This window comes from Suillus bovinus, assembly GCF_016758785.1.
Source record: "Suillus bovinus strain UH-Sbo-P2 chromosome Unknown EDB93scaffold_74, whole genome shotgun sequence".
In the NCBI taxonomy this organism is placed as follows: domain Eukaryota; kingdom Fungi; phylum Basidiomycota; class Agaricomycetes; order Boletales; family Suillaceae; genus Suillus; species Suillus bovinus.
The window spans coordinates 96,233-111,175 of record NW_024542130.1 but is presented as its reverse complement, the minus strand read 5'-3'; the positions used below and the strand labels follow the sequence as shown (position 1 = coordinate 111,175).

Sequence of the window (14,943 nt, the reverse complement as noted above, 5' to 3'; positions counted from 1 at the left end):
CGGAGATGTGACCATGCGACTTCCTAGTGCGATGAGCGTCTTGATAGCTGATAGAGCGAAATCGAATCGAGACTCCATGTGCTCTGGTATTTCATACTTCTCTTGAGCACTAACCTGATTAGAGAGAAGTGTATCATCTCCTGCAGTCACAAGCCGGCAAGTGCTTTCTTGAGCAACCGGTGCCTGTCGTCGAACTATGAAAAAAGGACTGGAGCATCACCGGTCAGTATGATCTTTCCGGACTGGAGTCATCATGATCAGTACAAATCCTCAATACTTGCGTATCTCGGACGCACCGATACTATCCCCGTAGTTGCATCGTCATTCTATCATATCATGCATCAAGTACCGCCACGCTGGGGACTCCCATGGATTATTCGAAACTTGGATGCTTCGTGCTGTGCTGTCTCATGTGCATGAACGGTCAGCAACACGCGGTTAACTTTATTGATAGAACTTGATGGTCACCGCAAGACCAATCCATCTTCTTTAGGATTAAGTATTACTACTAAGTGCTGACCATCGCAGGCCAACCATCAGTGGAGGAGCGGCAACACCCAGCACCACAAGCGATATATGTTACATCATGTGCATTGCATATTGGTGTAAATTTACGCAGGCCGGTCAGTACTATTGTCACGGCGGCGAACAGGCGAAGATTTCGAATGATGCGATCTATATGCATATACAGTGCGTAGCGCCGAGGTGATCACCTCCTTGATCCTAGTAACGTCACGATGAATTGTGCGATCAGCAGGCCATGATACGTTTTCTCGCCCATCATGTCCTTTTACTTTTGCCCACACAGCACTACCAGCCATTCCGCCGTGATATCTTGTGCTTGCGATATCTATAAATATCTGCGCACTTAAACTCCACAAGACTCAAACTTCAGCTTGTCTACAACGGGACAATCAGGTCGAGAGTCTATCAAGCTTGAAGCAGATAGCCTGGTTCAGCGCGGTGCTGCTAATCCCCACTCAGTCTAAAACTAACGCGCATCGCACTAAACATAACTCTAGACCCTCATGGTACCCCTTTTTCTTAGGCAGCGACTCGGAGGACTCTGCGGTCGGCTGTCTGATAAAGTTTCGCGCTAAACATTGACCCAGGCTAGAGTCGTATTCTGGAATCTCCAGGACGTCACAAACACTCTGAAATCCATGTTATTGTTCTGATCCACTTGTACGAGGCCAAGCACTTGAATCATGAAGAATGAGATTAGTATGCGCGAGAATTCTGGAGATAGATAGATCGGTGCATCATTTTTCTACTTATCAATGATGTATTGCTCTAGAACAATTCCGACTGATAGTGTGGGCCAGACTCTAGTAAGGCGAGTGAACCTAAAGTCATGTAGAAATATATATACACACCCAAACAAGCCCAAACCGCGGCTACGACCAAGGAAGACGCACAAGACTTTACATACGCACTGTGAAATCAAGATCGTTAGATAAAAGCCGGTAATACTTGTAGAAGGGTCATTGTAGCCGGTCACCTTCAAGGGTCCGAGGAACATGTTGATCGTATTGAAAGTGACTTGTCGGTTATTGATTGCTAACGCAGTATCTTGTTTCTTGAACCACTTCTTGGGTACGTCTGATGCCTCTAATATTGTTATATATGGAATAGAGATATGAGCGTTGCCTGGACTACCAGGATCTGGTTCGGTAGCGAAACTGGGAGTGAGTGGTAAAGAATCCTGTGGCAGTCAGTATCATTATTTCATACAGTGCATGCAAAAGTTGCACATACCTGGCTTGTGTCAGTGTGGGTCAGAACTCGTACACTGAAACGTGCAGCTGCAGATTCCAAGGCTTGGTAGAGACGCCGTACTTGAGTTTGACGTGAGCACTGAGAGGGAAACGATAGGCTGTGAGGGAAAAGTTGTGAGTGACACTAGTCGAGACACGACGAGTGTGTTTAGTGTGAGTGATGTTTATGAGCACGAGGCGATGAGAGAGGAAGTTGGTGTTAGTGAAGACGAGACGAGTACTAGTAGAGGTTATTTTACGAGCTTCTGCGAGATTCAGTTGACTGATACCGATACTGATTGACGCCATTGAGGCTCGGCACTGAATTGACCGTTTTAATGCGCTCGTGGTTGGCCAACCAGTCAAGCATAAAACGATCAATTCAATGCTCAAGCTTCCCAGTCGAAAAATCGGTCGGACGCCTTCGTAAAATCGTACACAGATTCAAGTTGTTCAACAAGGATCAATGATTACCACGTAATCAATTATGTAATCAGGGTTTGACTTACAACTTTGTCGGTGTAGGCTATGTCATCATGCGACAGTCAACGTACACTTGCAACTGACATCGTCGCCACTTCCTGAGACGCCTGTTGGCATATCTATCATTGAAGTGTTGATGCGTGCATGCCCCAGGCCAACAGCCTTGCAATGACCGGCAAGGTATATCGTGGTACACTTCCGACTTCAGGTTCGAACGTTCAAGCCTGATAAGCCATATACAGCTACGCGGTTCTCCTTTGACTTACCATCAGCTGGAATCGTAAAGATAACGTCTTCCGGTGTTATATAATCCAAGTCAGCGGTAACTCACTAGTCAGAACACGGTAAAGTTTCTGGCTGATACCGTGACTAGTATGGACTTATCGTGCGTTCCTTGGGACCTTGGCATCTGGCAGCTGATAATGCAGTGGCACATTACTTGCTGTTGCTTTGAGCGGCCATGTCCTGCAAATTCAAAGTGCGACATTTTCTGCACGTTGCCTTTATCGTGGATTCGTCATCAACCAATTTCGAGTGCATATCTATCTGTGTATGTATGTCCCAACTCATCGCGCCAGCGGCAGTGTCCAGGAGAACTGTATTCATCATCTTGACTTGGTTCTTGATGATAACCTAACTTATCATGATGCCATTTTCAGGTGGAAGTCAACATTCTCATCGACCGGCTATCTTTTCGATATTTGTTCGAGTGTTCATCATCTTATTACAACATGCTGCAGGTCGACGCAGAGGGAGTGGCAAGTTACATGCTCATTGCAGTCACAAGAGGCGACTCCTAGCTGTCCATATTCTAAAGGAGTTCCATGAAAGACCATGCTTGGAGAGTGTTCCCATCCCCGGAACGCGTAGTAGGTTGAGTTCCGAGCTTTCGGCGCTACCACTCGCATATTTATCCGTTCACAATGATAACAGACCGCTCAAGGTGACATGTCGTGGAAATGATCTTAGATTTCTCGATCCTTCAAAGCTGCGTTGACTTGAAGGAAGACTATTCTTATTAGATGCGACGTCGCCGGATGGTTGCTCAGGTTTTATTTGTGATGCAGATTGTTGACATAGTCAGTCACCGCCGTCAAATGGCGTTAGCTTCGCGCTTCATGTTCTCGTTCTCTATTGGGATATTTTTAAACTTCGTCCTAAGCACAAGCTTCGCATGGGTCGCAGAACAGGTGCTCAGAGCTGCTGTTCAGTAAGGATCTACCAGATAACTGGGATCATTGATGGGGCATGGAGAGTGCAGGAATAGTTCCCTGCAATACTATCAGTTGCTAGTGCGTAGATGTCCGGGCGCGCTCCCGAAATAAGTACCGCATTAATTTTGCTCACTTTGTATGACTAGTTATGAAATGGGTGCGGGTGCCTCCGGCCAGGAATGATCTGAGAATATTACCCCATGTACACATGTCACTAATTCCCATTCACGGTCATTTACCACCAGGCATCTAGGATCGAGTCCTCGCCACCTAGTGGTGTTGTCTCATTCAACTCTACGGACGGGAGTCGAATGCGAATTACTTACGGTTCCGTTTCATAGCTGAATCAATGAACGTTCTCTCTACTTGTTTAATACATTTTGCGGACCCTTGCCTATTTATATTGTGTTGGTAGTAACCATAAGTGAAGTGTAAACTAAATTATCTTCAAGACGCGCGGCGGAGCTAATCCCCTTGTGATAATAATAGGGGTATCATACCGGGCAGACAGACCCGAAGAACAATGGTCGTGTCATTGTATCCAGGCCCAGCGCTCAGCCCACGCACGCAACTTGGGCGTTTTACGCCTGCCACAGCTTCGATCCGCCGCTGCTGGCTGCCGCGCTACTCGCAACTTTCCGGGTTCCAGTGCACCCACAGAAGTTCCAGAACGTTATGGAAGAATTTTCATACCAACGGAAACTGTTAAGATCTAGACGCTGTGCTCTGTGTGCTATCATAGGAGAGAAGGAAAGATGGTGTAGTACGGCCAACAGAATCGTTTGATGCCAGTGTTTTCCAGCTTAGATGAGGCTGAATCATTGGTATGGTACATTCTCTCAATGAGAACGTCACGAATCACACTCTGAATATATCAGACCACCGCGGAAACTGAGTAGAAAACATCGCCCTGCGGTTTCATATTTAAGGAACATACTACGTATTTAAATAAGTATCTAGAATATATAAGATAGAGCTAGGTACCTCTTCCGAATCGTTCGACAGCACAGCGTTCGCAGATAATGTACAGTAGATACAACAGTATCCTGAGATATATCACCAAGACCAGGACATGCATATATATGAGATACAAATATGTGGCTGGGAACCTTAAGGCCAGGATCCCGTCAGGGCGTTCATGGTTCGCAGACCTGGCGGAGAAATTAATGGTGGAGACGTACTTTTGGGAGACACGAGAAAGTCAAGGAGACATCAATTAGAACGTCCCATGAACCCGTCATATAACACGTATACTGGTGCGAGCACTGTAAAAAAGGGTGTCCACAGTACAACTTGTCGCAGTGCTATCCTCGCTCGGGGAACGTATCCATTCCTTGTGGCTCCTTCGGGTAAAAGCGTGATCAACATCACCCCTCCGGGGAGCATCAGAGTCACAGCTCTGGCGGATCCACGAAGCTTCCGAGTGAAGCACAGAGACAGGTCTTCTGTCCTTAAATTGGGGTTCGTCCATGAGCCCATACCACCCACAAGCATCCCAACCAGAACCTCGCTTCCCACAACCTCCATCAAGGTCCAGGCCACCATTGTGAGGACCGAGGCTCGCGGGAGAATCTGGCCGGGGGAAAGGCGTGAAGAGGGCGGGCAGAGATGATGTTGGAAGGTCATCCTCGGGCTCAGGGGTAGCACTAGGCGTAGGAAGCTGCGCAGTAACAGGATTTTGATTTTCTGCGTTGTCCTTGGCCTGCAAACTTTGGCTCACCACACCTGCCCCAGTCATTGTGAGATTCTGGCGATCTACACCGAGGGAAAGGGTCCAGTCATCCCATTGTGCTGCTTGTAGAGCCTTATCGGCTTCATGAAGGCCCCCGTCCTCTGAAGGAGGCGTTGGTACACATATGCCACTTCCTGGTATATCGATGCAGAAAGGCAACGACAATGTCCAGTCTGCACATGCAGAAGGGATGAGCGTATCCTTTGATGTGGTTCCGCTTCGCAGCAGGGGAGCAGATCTTCTGCGCTCCCGCGGAACCGCTAGAAAGGGTATTGTGGAAACAGCACTCGACTTCCTCCTTGTTTTTTTTGATGGAGTTGCGGGCTCGGGGTTAGCCTCAGCATGAATCTGCACGCGTTTCGGAGGTGAATCGGAACAGCTGAGCGCCCCCTTTGAACGTCGAGTGCCTGGTACCAGTATGCTCTTCATGAGTCGCACTTGAGCTTCCAAATCATCGGCTGCCTCTAATACCCCGATACTCGCACGCTTGCCTAGGACAGGGGAAGTGGCATTGGACATGCCGTTATTGGCAGGGGAACACGGAGAAAGTTCTCTATTTCTCCCTACTTTTGAAGGAGAGGAAGGCGGACTTGGTAGACTTGAGGGAAGAGGAACCACAATGCGTCCTGTAGCACCCCAGCTTAAACGAGAAGGAAGTCGCAGGCTTCCAGGAGAAGGAGGGATCGCAACTGTGCCTAAAGGCGAGTCAGTACGCACAGGAGTACGAGCACATTTTGAGGGAGTCGGGTTGATTGTTGGAAGTGGAACTGGAGCGTTGGGGGGCGTGATAACATCCGAATTCGGTGCCGTTAAAGTGGGTAGTGGAGGAAGGGGGCTACTGGGTGGAGGTCCCGGCAATGGCGGTGTCAGTATGGAACGGGAACCGGCCCGTGCACGAGACCAGGGGAAAGAAGAATTCGTTGAGGTAGACGATCTAGGTGCGCTAGGTGAGGCTGAAGGAATGCGGGATGAAGGTTGGCATGATGGTATGGATGCAGTAGGAGATGGGAGGGAGCACGCAGAGACGGAACTTTCAGTATCAGAAGGTACGTGAGGTGATGCTCCAACCGCTGGTTGAAGGCAGAGAGATGCAATCTCTTGAGGAGGAAGAACCAGTGTCAATGCTGAGGGACGTCGTCTTGTTTTAGACTGGACAGTACTGTCACTACTTCTATGCGACGAAATGGCAAATCCAGTCGCTCGAGGTGTGGCATTATCATCGATAGGTTCGACGACGTTGCATTCTATTGCTGAGGTGTCCGATCCTATTTCCATGACGTCCGGACTCGTCATTGGTCCTCTGCATGTGTTACTCGGTGATGATTTAATACCAAATAGGAGCTGTAGCGGTGAGCGCGGTGTGGGTGGAAAGTAAGCCGTTTGAATCGGAGAAAGCCGAGAACGTGTTGTGGCAACTGGTGAGGGGGATCTCCTTGTACTGAGGGCCACATTTCCTATTTCCGTAGATGCCACTACTTCCGCGAGATGCTTAGAGAGACGCTCAGATGTGGGTATCACTGAACCAAGACTAGAGGTTGAAGACATGCTAGTCAGTGCTCTGGAAGGTGATAAAACGGCAGAAGTGACACTGCATCCAGACGACGAGCGAGAACGATTTAACAAGACACTTGGGATGTCTTCCACCTACATAACATGAATATGAGCATTCGAGTGCAGAGTCGTGTACGCACCGGTTGATCCTCAGCTCGGCGAGACTTATGGGGCGATAAACGGGATAAACGCCAAGTAAATGCCATCTTGCGAGGGCTCGGTGTGACAGGCTCGTCTACCTGTTTCGTGGGCGAACGTGGAGTGAGAGGTAGATGTGATGATGAGCGAGCGAACAGGCGGTGAAATGTTGAGGTTTTCGGTTTTTCTGAGTTCGAAGGCAGTGGGTCGTGAAAGACAGTGTCGGGAACGTTAACGTTTTCGAATCTTTCCAAGTCGAGAGACTCGGTGAGAATATGATTCAACTCATTTATAGATAGAGTTGGCGGTCTGCGGGTACAGAACATTCTAATAGAAGGAGTGACTGAGTGAGTGAAGAGAGTTGGACAGACAATTAAAATAATCAAGACGACGCGAGTCGACGGTGGACGGAGTCAAGGCATTTCTTCCTTGGAGAACGTGAAGTCAGGGTTGGAGGAGCCTTACCCGTTCTAGAAGTGCAATATATACGATACGTACTAGCTTCGTAATTCAAGATGAACTTTCTATTAGTCGGAGATTATCGGTTAACTTGAATGGGCTACAGTCTCAGCTCAAGTGAGCAGCAGCTACACTGGCACTGGTAGGAAGATCACAGATGGTTGGACACGGCGTGAGCGACGTGAGAGGCAAGCCACGAAATTCGTCGGTTGGGATCGACGCGAGTAGTTATCAGCCTAAACACGAGGCAGATTACCTCTTCCAAAGTCGTTCGGTTCTTAAATGACAAGGTAGTACGTGTGTTACCTCACTGCCCAAGGTCAAGACCTCCAGCACCGCTTGGTAAGTCTTAAGCACAACCTTGCCAACTCTGTGACGCCCGACCTCATCCGCCCCGGTAACCTCCAACTTAGTACGCTCTTCCGTATCACGCACTGCCTCTACGTCTCGAAACACTATGCTGACTCGGAATCACCCCAGGGGTGAGGCCCTGCTTTCTCCGCCGTCGGGGTGTTTATTTAACCTTATTTCACTTACTAAACCCCGGCTCAATGACAGAATATTAGATTTAGTCCAACTTCGTCTTTATAAGGAAGACATAAGACATATCTCCATGTTTTTTTAAAAAAAACCTCGTCCAACTTCAATGCAGGGTCCCGAAATGGACAACAGGTCGAAGACAATGTTACCGTGCGATGATGGTGGTACTGGCGCAGGCTCGTATCGTTTTGAAGTACCTGGCAATTATAATACCGATAGATACGAGTCACCGGATAAGAACGAAGGCAGCGAACGTGGACCTGGTGGACGAGTGGAGTTTGGCGTGGTGGAGGTTGCATGCGACCCAACTCAGTTGTAGGTTAAGGTTTAGATGCGGCTATGACGAATTGTCATTGCCGTTCATGATGCTGGCCCAAGTTGGAGAGCGCCACAGTCTGCCACAGTCAAGTTGCCCTGTTCGTGGCCAAGAGGTTAGTCACACTGCCACCGCTGTTCATACTACTCGGGTAAGTCGCAGCTGACGAGGTTTTCGAGGTCTTGTCATAAAGTTCTTACCTTTTTTTTCAATAATTGGGAGCCGAAGCACACTTTAGTCGTAATAATCCAGCACCTAGAGGCCAGCTTTAGCAGACTTGAAGCACAATAATCACCTTCTGAGAATCCCAATACCGGGTATTTATCATAATGGATGACTCCTAGCTCTCTAACTAATATACTAATTTCTAGTGCTAAGCTTAAGCAAGGAACAACACAATAAAATGACCTTCTGAAAAATTCACCGTACAGCATGTGTACCAAACTTTCATCGTCCTCGGCGTCGGGCGATGTCAGCTTACGTCGAGTAATTGTCAAACTCATCTTCATACTTGAAGAAATTTTCGTTGGGACCCGAACTGGTATTTCAAAAAGCTTTAATGCTAGTAGTCATCTTCCAATTTTCCGATCTGACAACTTAATTTGAAACTTGCGTTTTGACAGATTGTATTAGGCCATTTGTTTGTCGGCCTCTCCATTCGAGGACAAGCATACTACTAGTAGTGTCTTGGGTGTTTTGTAACTCAATAATGCGGCGGCAATGCGGGTCTCAGCCTTTTTTTTTTTTTTCAAAGTTATTGGTCACTTTGGTGTCTTGCTAGCCAGAGCGTTCCGACACTGCAATATGCTCCCAAATTTTGTCTTTCACTGGTGAGACAGTCAGCCTTGATCTTCTCTTCTGATAGACGCCCGTGATACATCCCTGCAGCAGATGACTGTCTCCTGATCTTCCTAACGGTAATTCTTACCCCGGGTTTACTATTACTAGCCTCGGAGCTTTCGTAACAATCATGTGTCCCGACTTCGGACGCACTAGCCATGACGAACAATGCTTCAAGCGTTTCTGGATGACCATCCGGTCGTTTGTCGAACCAATTTTACATCATTGTCATTTCCAGATGCGCAAGCATATATTATAATATGCCCCTTAACCTTTCTGCATGTCACGGACACTTATATCCATCTTCCAACGATCCCGGCTCCGCATAAACTATACATCTAATGCCGCGAATCAAATGAACCATCGTTTTCTCATATGCCAACTGAGCGCACCCATGTGGTACCTCAAGGCCTCATGACTCGGACCAAAATATTAGATGACTCGAAGTCGTCGGTAAAGTCCGCTCAGGCGAGCTGCCCAATCCAACACGAATGATGATTAATGTGGACGCGATGCCCTGATGATACACGTATATTCAGCTGAACCACGAACCAAGATGTGAGAGGACTCACATATATTTGTGTCCCAGTGTAACTTAATACCGCCTCGGCAGGATTTTGAATGGCTACGAGGACGACAAGGATGAGTTGCGTGACCATATACAGAGCACCACTCTCGATGATGAGCATCATCGGGCGCCCACCAGCCGCGATTTTCAAAATCACAGGCTTTCCATGCTCGTTGATGATGGGAACGCGAGATATGTGCCAGAGACGACCAGCGATGAGCCCAGTGACCATGATATTTGTGCAAAGAGGCAAAACATATCCAGCAATAGTCAAGGGTACAATCGCAGTTGGAGGGATCGGTGATGTCGGGTCGATTGACAGAACGAGGGATGGTATGGGCAAAATGCACCCTGACACATGAAAGGTGAAAGTGAGCATTCTCATCTAAAGAGAAGATTGATGATGATTTACCAAAGCCCCCAAGAGCAGTGAGCAGAGGGAGAATGATCACATAAAAATTATTTCCCCAGACAAACCAGCATCGATATAGTAGGAGTAAGTCTCCAATTAAATCTGCAACAGAGCTCAGCAAATTGGCTCCCATTAATGCGGGAGTTTCGTCCCCGAACTCTGAGAACGGAGCGTGATCCTATACCAATGTAAGTCTTCATTAGATCATGAACTGCTATTCCTCACGAGTGTAATGTAGAAATGGTTGAACACTAGTGCAAAATGAGCCGTCGATGTCATAAAGAGGAGGCAGTTTGCGACCCAAATCACTCGGTTAGACACTCGATAGTGTTTGATGAGGATTACGACAGAGATGATGAATAGCGTGCAGTAGACTCCTGCATGGTGATGTTAGTGATTACTGATTGGGGAATTAGCAGCAGGGAATCGCGCACCGTACAAAAACGCCTCACATACTGTACCTATAGCTGCAGACATATTTACTGAGACGCCCATATCAACCTTAGAGGGAGAAGAAGGCGAGAGTCGCAGAAAATGCGAGACGTTTTACTACGATTGAAATAGATTCATATCTAGCAAAAACCTTTGAAGCACTGACGTGATTTAGCTAATGGGCATAATAGGGCTCCGTGAGCCGGTCAAATAGTAACTCTCAAGTAGTTGTTCACGTAGGTTACCTGCCTTAAGGCTCGGGCCTTAAATATTTGAATAACAGTGTTGTTGGCAGAACTCGGGAGTTTCGCGGTTTCCCAACCGGTCTGGTTGTGCCTGGTCCATGACGGAACTCCCAGGATCAGGGTATCTGATCATGAGACTCGTGGAGATGTAATTTGAGTTTGATAATGATTTCAACAGAACACAAAAACCTATATCCGTAAAGTAACATGGTGTATGCTGGAAGACGCCCCCCTCGCATCACTAAGTTCCAATAAAATTTCACCGACTCAAAAGTTTTGTCATGACGGTGGTCTCAATTGTAGGACATGCAGACGAAGTAGAGCACACATTCTCTGATCTCAGTGTGATCTCTTGGCAGTTGACACACTTCGTGCGAACCTTCGACAACACAACACCGTAAAAGCTTATAAAAGCCGCACAGGGGAAGTCTACCCGACATGCACACATGCCAGTGCACACCCATGAAGAGGCTGTTATTGCTGTTGAGACTGCACAAAATCTGGAAGAGGTTAGAGACTGCACAGGATCTTGAAGCGTCACCTCGCGTGGATACCTCCGATCTTGACCGAGCTTCGTGATGAAGATCACCAGAAGATGACCTTGCTGAGAGTATCTCGCCTTGTGATGTTGCTGTTGAATTTGCAGCTCTCGAAGAGTCGAAGAGGACTGAAGTTCAGAGTATCAACGCAGGTGAAGTGCTCGGGGAAATGCTTTTGACGCGTTGAATCGGGTTGAACAAGGAATAATACCACAGCGCCCAATGTGCCTAAATTGTAAGCACTTATACATAATAATTAGCCCTTGCACACGCATACATATATATCAAAGATTCAAAGGTTAAACAGATGACCACTGTTCCACGCCCAATTGTGCAGCTAACAGATAAATAAAGGAACAATCATTTCTCCATGTCAACCGACTGAGCTCATCCCTGTATCTTGTCATTGGGAATGAAACTCCATTTGAGTTATCGTTAACATAGTCTGCTCGGACGAAATGCCCAGCCCGACACGAATTATGATCAAGGTGGACGCGATGCCCTCATACGCATGGTTGATTCAGCTGAATCACGAGCTAGAACTTGAAAGCACAATGACTTACATATACCTGTGTCCCAGCTAAACTTAATACCCCCTCGGCAGGATTTCGAATGGCTACGAGGACGACAAAGATGAGTTGCGTGACCATATACAGAGCATCACTTTCGATGATGAACATCATCGGCCGGCCGCCAGCCGCTATTTTCAAGATCGCTATATTTCCATGTTCGTCGACAATGGGAATGCGAGATATGTACCAAAGGCGACCGGCGATGAGTCCAGTGACCATGATATTTGTGCAAAGAGGCAAAGCATATCCGGCAATAATCAAGGGTACGATCTTAACTGGAGGAACTGGTGATGTTGGGTCGATCGACAATACAAGGGATGGTACAGGTAAGATACACCCTAGCATATGGGGGCGAAGGTGAGCTTTTTCATCTAAAGAGAAGACTGATGATAATTTACCAAAGCCCCCAAGAGCAGTGAGCAGAGGGAGAACAATCACATATAAATTCTTTCCGCAGATAAGCCAGCATCGATAAAGTAGAAGCAGGTCTCCGATGACATCAACCACAGAGATCATTAAATTTGCTCCTATCAATGCAGGAGTTTCGTTTCCGAAATCTGAAAACGGAGCATTTCCCTGTAGTAATATGAGTATTCATTTCATGATAAGTCTCTTGCGTTTTCCTCACGAGCGTGGTATAAAAATGGTTGAACATTAACGCAAAATGAGTCGTCGACGTTGTAAACAGGAGGCAGTTTGCAACCCAAACCGCTCGGTTAGACACTTGATGGCGTTTGATGAGAATCCCAACAGAGATGATGAATAGTACGCAGTAGACTCCTGTACATAGAATAATGTCAGTGATGGGCCTGAATCGCTCAGAGAAAGAACATCACACACCATATAAAAGCGCTTCGCATACGAGACCTACAGCTTGAGTTGTGTCTATTGAGACAGTCATCCCACTGCGGCAACGTGGGGAAGATGCAGAAAAAATGATCCACTTCTTTGACTTGAAGACTTGCCAAGTACGCGTTTCAGATGTCGGATCTGGTGGGGACAGTCCGTACTATGCTGAATCATGATCCCATCAGGTCCCCGTGACAAATCGAAGGTCCATGCAAGGCCTAAATAGTTGGTTCCTACCCATCCTTAAGTCCTTCCGCGGGGCTTTGGCCCTTTCTAAGCCTTACTGTTAGGTAGTCTAGTAGGGCATAGATATGCTCGCGAAGTAACACAGCAAGTTCCGAAAACTTCGTGCCGCTGCCGATGATCTAGTGAGTACTGCGGTCATAATTGTGCGGGACTCATCGGCGGGACGTATTGCGCTACAGAGTGTTACAGGGTGCTACAAAGTGCTTTGTAGCAAACTATGTTTCTCTGATGGGCTTGCTATACCTTTTTTGTTCGACAGATTGGATGACGAGTGTTTAATCGGGACACTTGTCATAGCATTCGTTAGATGATCACAGCACAGCAAGCGTATCTATAGCGCTCACCGAACTTGAATAACCGATACGTGATTGTTTATGGATACAACTTGGGAAGCGAGGAAAAACTTGTAATCAGTGCCAGTCCTGTGTTTGCTATTATTATGTACTATGTAGTAGCTCGGAATATCGCGAATCGATTATTGGGTATCGATGTGATGAATCACAGGAGTAAGTTGTTGCAGTGCCGAGTGTTTACGATTAGGAATAAAAATAATTATCGAATGCGTGAGTAGTACTGAGCTCGTAAAAGTCAAAATGGGTATCATTGGGGTATCAAGCAAAGGTTTATCATAGCCGTTGAACGGGTTGAAGGTTGAGAATCAGTTGCATGCCCTGTCCCGTAGGAGAGTAGCTTAATCCCATCCATCTACGAACATCTCCTAAACAGTCTATACGCCGTGGTCCTTGTCGATATTCCCAGCCATGCAGCGTCGGACTCGTGGAAGCTCTCTCTCGTAAAGCCCACAAAACTGCTTCGCCACCGTCTGGGCTCACCCATTCGATGTGTTCCATCTCAACCCGAGTAAGAGGTGTCTGTAACCATTCGTAAATGGCATCGAGAACATCCTGGACCTTGATAGCGCTGGACCTTTGCACCCTGACGACATTCCGCATGTACGCCATGGGACAAGCTGGGATGGCAATTTCGATAATGCCAACCGGAATATCCGCAATGTGAGAGCTCAGAACGTTTGCCAGATCTGTGGAGATGTGTGCACCCGTCGTCAGCCTAGCGGTAATCGGGTTCTGGCGGACATCCCACTGAAGTATAGGCATGTCTGGTTGGAAAGGATTTGTAGCAAGGTAGGGTGCAATTTTCGGGCGTGCATCGAGCATCTGAGGCCACGGTACAGCAAAAAGTGTAGCAGGAGTCCACCGAACTGTTTCGGGTAAGTAGCTAAGTGCGTTCATGTGTGGGGTCCAGGTTAGATTGCCAGCTGGAAAAGACCACACATTGTGGTCGGGTTGTCTGGCTGGCAGCATAGGCGTGCTAACCCTGCTTGTGTCGACCCAGGCAGGCACCCGCCACATATATCGTGGCGGGAAGCCATTTCGCCAGGGAGGGGCCGATCCTAGATCATACACATGCATCCCGTTACATTGATGCACAAAAACCAGAGAACAACTTACCAGGGGTGTCATGGTCTACACTTCGAACACTTCTCTGCTTTGTGCAGCGGAGGGAATAATTGCGCCACCAACCACACAAGCCTCTACTGTGACTGGAACAATCACAGGACGCGTTGTCGCAATGCATTATGGAAGAAGGTGTTGAAGACTGAAGTGCCTACAGGAAAAGCTTTTGTACTGTCGGACAGTCTAAGGGCGAGCACAGGTGTCAGTCCCATACTACATGTGCCAAGGAACACCCCAAGAATCGATGCGATGCTCCAGTGGGTGCCTATCTCAACACAAAAGCATCGCGCACAAATCCCTGCGGAACTACAAGGCTACTTCAGCAAATAAAAATACGTCGCTAAGAGAGGATTACATAGTTGACAGCAGAACAAGACGAAGTTCACAAATTAGGGCAATCGTGAACCCATAACTTGCTGGCACAATAGCCTGGCTGCACACATATGTACACATGCGCCTACAAGGGTAGTACTACGCGAGGGAAAGCCGTGACACGACATCTCACCACACATGCACGAAAAAGCGCCTTTCAGGAGTAATCAAGTAAACTGTCAGACCGCCAACATTACCGTGAA

The 14,943-nt window shown here is 47.5% G+C and overlaps 4 protein-coding genes across 4 annotated transcripts; all 4 read right to left on the bottom strand.

Moving 5' to 3' along the window:
- Positions 1 to 4,691: 4,691 nt before the first annotated feature.
- Positions 4,692 to 7,201, bottom strand: EDB93DRAFT_1254473 (uncharacterized protein; the record flags this gene model as incomplete). The annotated part of the gene is made up of 2 exons (XM_041453619.1): positions 4,692 to 6,830; positions 6,878 to 7,201. 2 exons carry the CDS (start codon positions 7,199 to 7,201, stop codon positions 4,692 to 4,694), a joined length of 2,463 nt encoding a protein of 820 aa, XP_041303533.1.
- A 2,115-nt stretch (positions 7,202 to 9,316) lies between these two features.
- On the bottom strand, positions 9,317 to 10,734 carry EDB93DRAFT_841409 (uncharacterized protein). Its single transcript, XM_041457660.1, has 5 exons — positions 10,445 to 10,734; positions 10,236 to 10,387; positions 10,011 to 10,188; positions 9,603 to 9,949; positions 9,317 to 9,547 (listed from the first exon to the last, which is right to left on the bottom strand). The coding sequence occupies exons 1-5, from the start codon at positions 10,503 to 10,505 to the stop codon at positions 9,443 to 9,445; spliced, it is 843 nt and encodes a 280-aa protein (XP_041303532.1). The 5' UTR covers positions 10,506 to 10,734; the 3' UTR covers positions 9,317 to 9,442.
- An 895-nt stretch (positions 10,735 to 11,629) lies between these two features.
- On the bottom strand, positions 11,630 to 12,699 carry EDB93DRAFT_1092686 (uncharacterized protein; the record flags this gene model as incomplete). Its single annotated transcript, XM_041446452.1, has 5 exons — positions 11,630 to 11,728; positions 11,790 to 12,136; positions 12,197 to 12,374; positions 12,427 to 12,578; positions 12,639 to 12,699. 5 exons carry the CDS (start codon positions 12,697 to 12,699, stop codon positions 11,630 to 11,632), a joined length of 837 nt encoding a protein of 278 aa, XP_041303531.1.
- A 471-nt stretch (positions 12,700 to 13,170) lies between these two features.
- On the bottom strand, positions 13,171 to 14,933 carry EDB93DRAFT_841172 (uncharacterized protein). The gene is made up of 4 exons (XM_041457659.1): positions 14,724 to 14,933; positions 14,363 to 14,674; positions 13,238 to 14,304; positions 13,171 to 13,180 (listed from the first exon to the last, which is right to left on the bottom strand). Exons 2-3 carry the CDS (start codon positions 14,487 to 14,489, stop codon positions 13,520 to 13,522), a joined length of 912 nt encoding a protein of 303 aa, XP_041303530.1. The 5' UTR covers positions 14,490 to 14,674; positions 14,724 to 14,933; the 3' UTR covers positions 13,171 to 13,180; positions 13,238 to 13,519.
- Between the last annotated feature and the right edge of the window lie 10 nt (positions 14,934 to 14,943).